The sequence below is a fragment of the Protopterus annectens genome, chromosome 14.part0 (genome assembly GCF_019279795.1).
Source record: "Protopterus annectens isolate FY-2018-M chromosome 14.part0, PAN1.0, whole genome shotgun sequence".
Lineage (NCBI taxonomy): Eukaryota > Metazoa > Chordata > Ceratodontiformes > Protopteridae > Protopterus > Protopterus annectens.
In genome coordinates this window covers 998168286-998179564 of record NC_056748.1, presented here as the reverse complement: position 1 = coordinate 998179564, position 11279 = coordinate 998168286, and the positions used below count along the sequence as shown (strand labels likewise).

The 11279-nt window shown below is 42.9% G+C and overlaps 1 protein-coding gene across 3 annotated transcripts in view; it reads right to left on the bottom strand.

Moving 5' to 3' along the window:
• The window catches only part of CHUK (component of inhibitor of nuclear factor kappa B kinase complex), a 1226492-nt gene that overhangs the window by 48599 nt on the left and 1166614 nt on the right, over positions 1 to 11279 (bottom strand). For all 3 annotated transcript variants that reach the window (XM_044056797.1, XM_044056796.1, XM_044056798.1), the window contains exon 21: positions 143 to 242. In XM_044056797.1, the coding sequence (XP_043912732.1) occupies positions 143 to 242 (100 nt within the window). The remainder of the gene's footprint in view (positions 1 to 142; positions 243 to 11279) is intronic.

Below are 11279 nucleotides of genomic sequence, written 5' to 3'. Positions count from 1 at the left end.
TCTGAGCATTTACTCAGTTCATATAATGAAAAAAAAAACAACAAAAGTACTAATTTCAAGGATGTAGTCTTTCAAAGTCATTCACCTAATATGTTAGTTTTAGTATACTTTCTGAGTACAAGAACTGTGCATGAAAACATACCATAATACTATTGTTTTGCTCGCGTTTGGCTTCTTCAATTATACTGTTAAAATTATTAAGGGTCATCCGATTTTCCTCTATCATCTGTGTCAAGAACTCCCTGCAATGAAATTGCAACATATGCTAATGCAGCTGAGATGAGCATCAACAGATAGCACAGACTGTAAATGACTATTAACATACTTCATGCTTTTCATTTATTAGTTTTCTTACAAAATAAATATGAACAATTCCAGTGGTAAATTACATGACACAAATGGTTACAAAAGTTAGAATATTCAAGGTACATTGCCCTTTCTGCTATACAATATGGTCACTTTACAAGCTGACAGATACATATTGTACATTACATTTCAAGCAAATCCCACCTATGCCCCACAACCTCTGCCCTGGCAAATCTAAACATGCAACACATTAATAAAAGCAGCAAAGCAAGAATGTTATGTGTATCCTTCCGGGCACACACTGCAACCATTTTTTCTAGTTATAGCTTATCCAAGTGACCATCTTGGATATTGTGGATATGTGCCTACAATGTTCTTTTCATGGCCTCTAGTAAATGATAGACAGTGAAAGGAACGCATGTATAACAAGTACCATTTTACTCACTGGATAACCAGAGAACTGATTTGTGATTAGTACCTTTGTATTCCAGTCTCCAATGTTGCACTGCTGTTACTATTTTAAATGATGCATGTCACAGGCCACTTTGGCGACTCTGCACTTGCTGCTCCTAATCTTTTCTCTTTTTTTAAGCTACAACAACCAAAGTTAAAAGTACTGCAAATTCTCTGAAGGGGAAAAATGTTTCATACCATGACTGTTGAGTTTAAAACATGGAACCCTGCAAGCCTCTTTGGGGAAGGGTGGCTGGCTATTTAAAAAGAAGTTATGGTCTTACCATAGCATTCCATCGGTGTTGCAGATCTTCATTCATTTATGATGGATGGGTCTCAGTTCCACCCCCGGAATAGACTTGGCCAATAATAACAAGCTTGCGCCAGCCAAAAAACTCTTGAGCTAAGATTACCCATAGTGACCACTCCCCATCTCCTCAAATCGAGTTTGCCCATAAGGAAAGAAAGCGGAGGCTTTGTCTGAGCAAATGCCCTATCATGAAACCATGACCAAGTCCGAACCTCCAACAGTCTTTCAGAGGGGGTAGGAGGGTGGGATGTCATGAATGAATGAAGATCAACAACACAGACGGAACATGATAGTAAGAATATAACTTCTTTATCTTATGTTGTTGATCTTCATTCATTCATGATGGATGGGATAGAGTCCCTAGCTACTTTATGTCCTGGGAGGCCCTATGGAAGGATATTCCTGAGCGTCATTGAGCCAAAAGATGCTCTCCCCCTGGAGACCAAATCCAATTTGTAATGAGTGATAAAGGTATGAGGGGTAGCCCAAGTGGCTGCTGGACAAATGTCACCCATAGAAGCTCTAGAATGAAAAGCCACTGAAGTAGCAACTGATCTGGTTACATGCATCTTAATTCTAGTTGCGAAACACATTTCGTTTTGTTGGTAGACAAAGGAGATGCATTCCCTCAGCCATTTCACCAAGGTGACTTTAGAGACTGATTTTTCCCAACTTGGGTCTCGAGAAAGACAGGAATAATTGGTCAGATTTTTGGAAAGATTTAGTCCTATCGAAACAATAGCGTAATTGTCTATATACATCCAATAAATGGAAAGAATATTCTCCTTTAGCTGAAAAATATGGGAAGAAAACTGGCAAGTCAATGGACTGATTAATACTCAACTCAGAGACAACCTTGGGTAGAAAGGATGGATTAGTCCAAAGTGATGCTCTCTCTTTGTGGAACACTATGTAAGGACGTTTTATGCACAAGGCCTGTAATTCTGATATTCTTCTTGGTGAAGTAATGGCTACCAAGAATAAAGTCTTCCAATACAAGAATTCTATATCACAAGTGGCAGAAGGTTCAAAGGGACGACGAGTCAAAGTTTGTAGGACCAGCGTTCAATTCGAAGGTTCAATGGTCTCTTTGAAGGGCGGTTTTATATGTATAACCCCTTTCAAGAAGGTTTTACAGAGGTGGTAAGATATTAAAGAAGAATCTTGGAAACCATTGTGGAAGCTGAGATAGCTGCTAACTGGACCCGCATTGTAGAAGCTGAAGCTCCTGAACAGAGTAAAGTTGAAATACTCCAAAACTGAACTAATCGGAGGTGAAAAGGGGTCTATTCCTTTTTCTTGAGATCAAAACACAAATCTGTTCCATTTACTATAATAAAAATTTCCTGGTGGATGGTTTATGGGAAGATCCAAGTATTTTTTGTACAGGGGAAGATAGGTTAATTTGCCTGGCAATTAGTGGAAGTGGAGGTAGCAAGCTGTTAGCTTGTGGCTCAATAGGTTTGGATAGATCAACCCCTGTGGGTGTGACAGGAGTCCTGGAGTTGGATTCAGAGTCCACGGTCGGTGAACTAGTTGAGGCCAAAGGAAAGGGAACCAGACTTGTCGGGCTCAAAAGGTTGCAATGAAGATTACTTTGCTTCTCAAATGAAGGGCTTTCTTTAGAAATTCTGGAAAGGGAGGAAAGGCATAAAGTAGTCCCGGGGGCCAATTGTGTACTAAAGCATCCCTCGGGGACTCCCCCTGAGGGGGGATCAAGGCAAAATAGATCGCAGCAAGGCTGACCCCAGCAATAGAAAATCTCCGTCGCTACTACGGGATTGAGGGATCACTCGTGAGGCAGGAAAATACATCTGCTCAGTTTATCCACAATCACGTTGGCATTCCTGGGAATGTGCATTGCTACCAGAAAGCGGTTGGAGGCCATCGCCCATTGCCAAATTCTCATGGCTTCCCGACACAATGGGTAGGAGCTGTTTTTCCTCTGTCTGTTGATATACCAGACGACTGACATGTTGTCTGATTGGATAGCAATTGTCCCCAATGGGAGGGCAGATTGGAATGCTTGCCACGCCAGTAGTACCGCCCTCAGTCCTAAGACATTGATATGCAAATTGGCCTCCACGGGGGACCAAGTGCCTTGGACCATTTTTCCTTGAAAATGCCCCCCCCAATCAGGGATGCATCTGTGGTCACTACGGTCTTGGGCTGAGAGGGTGAGAAAGGGCGACTCCATAATTCCATTTCTGGCTTCATCCACCAATTCAAATCTTGCTTATAGCAGTTCATTATGCAGATTGAGTGAGACATAGGATGCATTAATAGGGACCACTGAGATGTAGTAATCTCATGTGTAGTCTTGCTAGAGGAACTATAGTAATTGTTGCTGCTATTGAGCCTAGCAGTTGAAGGACTGAACGAGCTAGGACTTTGTCCTGCGAGAGTATCACTCGGAGTTGAAATCTTAGTCTTTGAAGCCTGTGAAGTGGAAAGGCGACCAGGCAAGACCTTGTGTCGAATGTTGCCCCAATGAATTCTACACTTTGAGTAGGTACTAGTCTTGACTTCTCTTCATTTATTGAGATCCCTAAGGATCTTGCTAGCTGTAGAGTGTAGCACAAGGCGAGAAGCAGTAGATGCTTGGTGGGGCAGTAAGGAGCCAATCGTATAGATATGGAAACACCCAGAATCCTTGCAGTCTCAAGTGAGCTGTTACCACTACCATACATTTGGTTAACACTCTGGAGGCTGTGGAGAGACCAAAGGGTAGCACACGAAACTGGAAGTGAGTGGCTCCCAGCTGGAAGCAGAGATATTTCCTAGAGTGCCTGTCCATTTTTATATGGTAATACGCACCCTGGAGATCTATAGAGCACATCCAGTCATCTTTCTCCAGAAATGGGAGGATAGACTGAACTGTGACCATCTGGAATTTGGTCTGTGTGACAAACTTGTTTAGGATGCTGAGGTCCAAATCTGGCCTCCAGTGTCCCGCAGTGGTGTCTGGTGACTTCAAATCAATGGGGGGCTGCAGGAGACAGCGGAATGGGTGGGGCCAATGGGAAGGGGTGTGGCCAACTAGAAAGGGGTTGGGGCTATGCTGAAAACCACAAAAACTGTGACTTTATATGCTGTCCTGGGTGCCTAACCATCATTATGAGAGTCTAATCAAGACAAAATGAAGTATAGAAGGAAAAAAATATTTCAATGCATTGGCTACATAACAGCTTACTTAATATCTAGATGGAAACAAAAAGGTTGTGAGGCATGAAAAAAGAAATTACTTTTTAAATACATTACTGGAATGCCAATCAAAATCAAGTATATAAAAAAAAACAAGCAGCACTCAACTCAAATCACTTCTCCTTGCACTGCAGTTCTAATTATAATTTACATTCAGCTTTATAAAAGTACCAAGTAACATGCTGAAAGTAGCAATCTCTGTGACACCCCCACTTGTAAACATTTTTCTTAGCCAAAAAATACCTGCTGCCTAACAACTATCTACTTGTTTTATGGGGAAAACATGATCAAAGTAAAAAATGAGCAGCAAACAAGAAACAAGCTCAAGATAAATTGCTTAAAGGATTATTGCACAGGTTAAGGACCATACATGATAGATTGGCATTCTGTTTAGTTTATGGGTAAAGCCTGCAAAGATGACTGCAAGTCTCCCAACAAATGTAATGAGCTTCTGAAAATACTGTAATCCTGTCCTTTATTACAAATACTGTCATATTTGACATTTGTGATACATTCCTGTCCCAGAGACTTCCTATACTCTGGAACAAACTACCTATCTAATCAAACAAAGCTCCTTATTAGCACTCTTCAAGAAAAATCTTGATGACTGGATGGGAAATAGGAAGTTCATCCAGAGATCACTTCTGTGGCTCTGCTCGACAGGGGCACAGGAAAACAATTTTCTTGGGTGGTGAAAGCCAGGGTACTTTTTTGGCTAGGCTTATATAGGCCCTAAGTGCCAATAGCCTAGTACCTACCTATGAACCTATATGCATTTCAATAGCGAAGGCTTATATGCAATCTAGTTATGTAAATATTCTCTGCATGGCAACAACAAAAAGGTTTTCAGTGTTGGTAATTCTTTAATAGTATGCTTATTAAAGCTTACTTGCATCTTACAGTCTCAGACAAGCTTACCTGATGGTCATTAAAGCATTGCTACTTAAACACAGAGCAACAGGCTCTGCAACAACATGCATTTTCTGAAGAAGAAGAAGCATAAATCAACAGTATAAAAATATGACAGAAAACCAGAACATTCTACACAATCAAGGACAGATGAAAAGCCACTGTAGTATTTGTGTCTACCTTGGATACCCTGCACACTTATACTGCATAACTGCTCCTTGCCTTGCTTGGACACATCCAGAGTCACTATGTGGGGCAGTGGGGTGCAACAAGTATATCACAATTTGAAATGTCTCTGGCGGACAGTGATGGCCCTGACAAATTTGTCATACCTCTCAACCTCAGAGCAAGAAATCTGGGCAAAGCCATTAATAGAAGTGGGACAAAGGCCCCAAAACAAGGACAATTTTTAAATATTGCTTTAAAAACTTAGAAAGACAACAGAATAGTAAGTCTTGCATTAGTATGAATTTTATGAAGGGTAGGAAATTTGAAACTCAAATGCCTGTCATTATTTTCTAACTTCAGTTTTTAATGATTTGCAACTAATTTGCCAGGAAAAACACAATTTTATGAAAAACGGACCAAAAATGTGATGCAAAAATATAAAATAGCCACACAATACAGCTGGGAACCTGTCAAAGAAGGGACACTTTTTTAATATTAGTAGTTAACTTGAGCAGCTGACAAAATAAGAAAATCTACATGCATTTCTGAAATTAAAAGTAATCTATTATTCTGATCATTACAATTATTTATTAATTGTAAACCATCCACATTTTCTTCTAAATTTTCATTCTGCAGAGGAATTATTAGGGGGGAGAGCAACATTTACAGCCAAAACTGAGGACAGTTGAGATGTTATGATATACATTACATATTTGAACTGTTCTACTTTTAACTGCTATAAATGGCAGGATAATGATGAACATTTCTTGCATTCTATTCTAATAAGGGGCATTAACAGTTTAGTCATCACAGTCGGCATAAAGCCGCAGCCTTGAAAATACACAAGAAGACCTGATGCCAGTTTATTAGTATACATGCCAGTTCTCAGAATCTCTTTATCATACGAGTCATTCTCCACACATACCACTACTTCTTAAAGGTAATATGCATCACCCTTTTGTAATAAAAAAAAGAGATGATCTAGAAGGCTTGAGTCACATCTGGTATCCCACCTGTGATCCAGAGGTTGACAGGACTAACAAGAGACAAAATACAAATGATTAGTTCAGATAAAATCACTTTAGCTAGCAGATCTAGGAGACTCTCTCCGATACCCTTCCTATGGTAGGAATAAAGGCACCTTGTTGAAGTTTCAAGTAGTTTATTCAGTTAAGCAGGTAGATGCAAGTGTATTTTTGTTCTAATCCCTGCCTACCCCCGAGGTATGAGTGGTTAGCCTGCTAGTCTCTATCAGGAAATTAGCAATATCAGGTATGCCCCTTAATGTGTGCAACCTCTCTTTTTCCCCTGGGAGGTGTGAGCAGGCTGCATCCTTTCACTACTCCCACTCTCCCAGCCTGGCTCTTCCAGTGACAGTGCTGATAGTCAAACTCTGGTTGCCTGAGACACAGCTGGGGATCTGTCCCATGCACCTGTACCTGCACCTGCACCTGACTCAGTTACACAGCAAACTTTTTCACTTTTTCTAGCATGTCGAAGGGTCAGTTGCTAGCGTCCTCTCCTGTTCAGCTGGTGAATCTGGGCATCTTGAGGCAATGTTACAATTGCCTCATGTACACAGACAACCCACTCCTTCTCCCACAAAACACAAATACATGTGAGAGATGCAACTATATAGCCAAACTGGAGGCTGAGCTCTCTCAACTCAGGACTGGCAAGACCAGACAGGAGGAGAAGGAAACCACGCACACCACAAACCCAGTTTCACATAGAACTATCACAACTGCAAAACAAACGCATAAACACACAAAGACATACTCGGAGGCACTGATCAAAAATCTACCAAAACTACAGAGGCCTCCAAAGCAGACACCCAAGCAACTGCCACCTCAAGACATAAGACATGCAACACATAGTTCTCAAAGTCAGTGTGCTAAACAGTCACAGCCCTTAAGGCCAAACACAATGCCAGACACACTTGTTATAGGTGACTCCATAGTCAGACACACTGACGTCCCACTCACCAGACTGAACAAGGAAAAGATCACAGTAAGCTGCCTGTCAGGCGCTAGAATCCGCCACATAACACAAGCACTCCGGTCACTCCACAGCAAGTACAAGTATGACTCAGTCATTGTCCATGCCGGTGTGAACGACCTGAGACGTACCTCCCTGGACTACATGAAAAGAGACATAGAGGAGCTCTCAGATTATGTAGCCCAGGCCGGTATGACCCTGACCCTGAGCAGTATCCTACCCTCACCAAGAATGATGCCACAATACAGAGAAGTGATCAGCTTTAATAATTGGCTTAATTACTAGTGTCATTCTAAGGGGATCCAATGTCTGCCTGCCTGGGATGACATGCTTGACAAGCCACACTACTTTGCAAGGGACGGCTTGCACCTGCCACCCCTGGGCTTCCGGATATTGGCAAAGGCTCTTGCCACCCTCATAGTGCCTTTTTTAGGCAAGGCTCAAATGATAAACCTACCACCCTAGAAAACAAAAATGGAGAAAAACTAAGGGTAATACTGCTCAATGCCAGAAGTCTAAACCTCAAGATGCATGCCCTCGAAGCCCTCCTCAGTATGGAGAACATCGATGTCTGTGCTGTGACTGAAACCTGGTTCAAGGCTCCTGAGAGCACCCCAGCACTATCAGGTTATACCTCATATCATGCGTTCCGGCCCCAAAATCCGGACCGAACCACAAAAGGAGGGGAGTATCCATATTCATAAAGGATACCCACACCTCCAGGTTAGTGGCAATGCACGAAGCATCGGAGACCATCCAGGTGCAATTAACCATAGGTAAAACTGCCCTACAGTTTGTACCATGCTACAGACCACCTTCTCAAACTCAGGAAACCCACACAGCCTTCCTGAAGACACTGGAGAGTATGAATGTCTCTCCAAACACCATCATATTGGGTGACTTCAACTACCCAAACATAGACTGGGAACATTACTCAAGCCCCAACACCCTAGCCCAAAGGTTCCTGGAGTTCATAAACTCAAATGCTATGGAACAACTAGTCACCATTCCCACAAGAGGAGAAAATATACAAGACCTGATCATCACAAACATGGGGACAAAATGCTCCACACCGGAAGTATATCCCTCATTGGTGAGATCAGACCATAAATTAATCTCACTGGAGATCCACATCCCGCCCCCAACCCCAGCAAAAAAGGCCACAGTGAAGAACTTCTCAAAAGCAAACTTCACACTTCTTAAGACTGGAGTGGTATCCTTCAATGCCCCCGAGCCAGTGGAAACCACAACCCACGCTGCTGAAACCCTTACAAATGCCTTCTCTGAGCACCTCCAGGAATGTATGGATCAAGCAATCCCTAATAAAATCAAGACCCTTTCCACCAAAGGCAGGCGCCCGGTCTGGTGGACCCCAGCCATAAACAAACTCTACAACAAGAGGAGAAAGCTACTACATGACAGAGCAAAATCCCTAAAAGGGAAGGCATCTCTGATCAATACTAGCAAAAACTACGATCACTCATAAAATCATCCAAGGCCAACTTTGAGAGAAAAATCGCTAATGACACAAAAGACAATCATAAGGCCTTCTTTAGCTATGTTAGAAACCTGGGTGGAAACTCCCAGATATGCTCAGAATTAGTCCAAAATGATAAAAAAATCACTGAACCCACAGACATTGCCAACATACTGGCAGACAGGTTCAGTGCAAATTTCTCCCCTCCCCCCCCCAAAAGGAGAAATATCTATCCCACCAGAGTCTAGCCTCCCAAACATCTTAGATGCCCAGGTGAGAGCTGCTCTCTCTAAAGCAAAAAACACAGCATCAATGGGACCGGACGGTGTCCCCGGCTGTGTGCTACACGAACTCAATGAGGAACCACACATAAGGCTGCTGTTTAATCTTAGCCTTACTACAGGATACGTACCCAAAGAATGGCGCACGGCAACTGTGGTCCCACTCCACAAAGGCGGTGCTTCTACGGACCCTGGAAATTACCACCCCATAAGCTTGACGAGCCTTGTCTGCAAAGCTATGGAGAGGATCATAATGGAACTCATAAATAAAGACATCGGGGACCTACAGACACTGGATCCTACCCAATTTGGCTTTGTCAAGGGCAGATCCTGCCTCTTGAACTTGGTCGACTTTTTCGAAACAGTCACTAAGGCCATTGATGAGGGTAAGGCAGTTCACACAGCCTACCTTGACCTAGCAAAAGCGTTCGACACAATACCCCACTCGGGCATCATAGAAAAGCTCACCAGCTTAGATGTAAACCCATATGTCACAAGATGGGTTGCAAACTGGCTCAAGGACAGAACACACAGGGTTAGAGTTGCTGGTGCCATGTCAGACTCTAAGCCGGTCACGAGCGGTGTCCCACAGGGCTCAGTCTTGGACCTCCTCTTGTTCGGCATTTATTTTTCTGCAGTGCAGGCAAACATAGGGGGATTGTGGCTGACAAAATTTGCAGATGACTGCAAACTGGACACCATAATTGACACTCCATCAGACACAGACATCCTCCAGAGAGGTCTCATAGAAATGGATAACTGGTGCCAGAGCCATGGCCTTAAGCTAAATGCCAAAAAATGTATAGTCATACCCTTTGGGAAAAACAAGGTAACCCCTAATTACCACATAGGTGGTAATCCATTAAACATGGAAGAAGTTATCAGGGACCTGGGGACCCAAGTTGACAGTAACCTCTCTTTTGACACTCACATTGCCAAAGTGGTTAGGAAGACCTTCTACATTGCCCACCTGATCATGAAGGGATTCACATCCAGATCAGGAGAGGTCATTGTACCCCTGTACTCTTCACTTATCAGACCAATGATTGAGTACAACGCCCCATTCGGAATGTACCTTACCCGACACCTGCAGCAGTTGGAAAGACCTCAAAAGTTCCTCACCAAAAGGATAAAGGGGCTCAAACATATGTCATACGATGCCCGACTGAAGAAACTCCAGCTCTACTCAGTCGCATACCGTCTGCTCAGAGGTGATCTGTGCCTGACATACAAGGCCATGTCCAACCCGGAATTAATGGACATGCTTCACCTCAAAAAATCCAAATCCACCAGAGCCACGAGAACAAGAGACTTAAACCTCAACACAGATATAAATAGGACGTGCTGGAGGGACAGATTCATCACCCAGAGACTCCCTACACTATGGAACAGAATCCCAGTCCATGTGAGGCAGAGCCCCTCACTGACTCTGTTCAAGAGAAATCTTGACGAGTGGATGGGAGATCGTAGGTTTACCCCGGGAATCATCTCTGTGTCACTAATGGGTATAATATTCTCATCCTAAGGGGTGGTGAAAGCCACACACACTCTGGCTAGGCTTATAAATGCCCTATGGCAGATACCCTAGTATGAACCTATGAACCTATGAACCATGGAGCCTGGTTTCGACAATGTTCTTGAGGGCCTTACTGACAAAGGCAAGTTGTAAATATGTCTGCAGTTATCCAGATTTATCATTACATAACCCCGCCTTCTTGGGAATGCTAGTAACCCAGACCACCTTTATATTTGAAGGAAAAACTCCAGTCTCAAGCAATATGCAGCCAATTTGTTATATGACAAGTCTCAAAACATCCAAGTAAGATTTAACCAGTCTGGTTGGCCATCGATCCAGCTCACAGATGGATGAGCACATACTGGAAACCAGTGTAATCAAATCATTGTAATCCAGTAATTCAAACTCTGATCAAAATGAAGACTTCTTACACTGAGCAGAGCTGCTGCATGCCCCAGTGAGTATACCAAAGCCAACACTAGATCTCACAGTGGCAAGCTTGGAAATAAAATCTCTACCATCAAGCTAACATTCCGCAGCAGACAAATGCACCGGGGTGGCAAAGGCGATGGATTACTAATCCTAGATACCAACCAGAAGAGTACTGCAGGTCTTTTAGCCAACAATGAACTTTCATATTATAAGTAACCAAGCTCC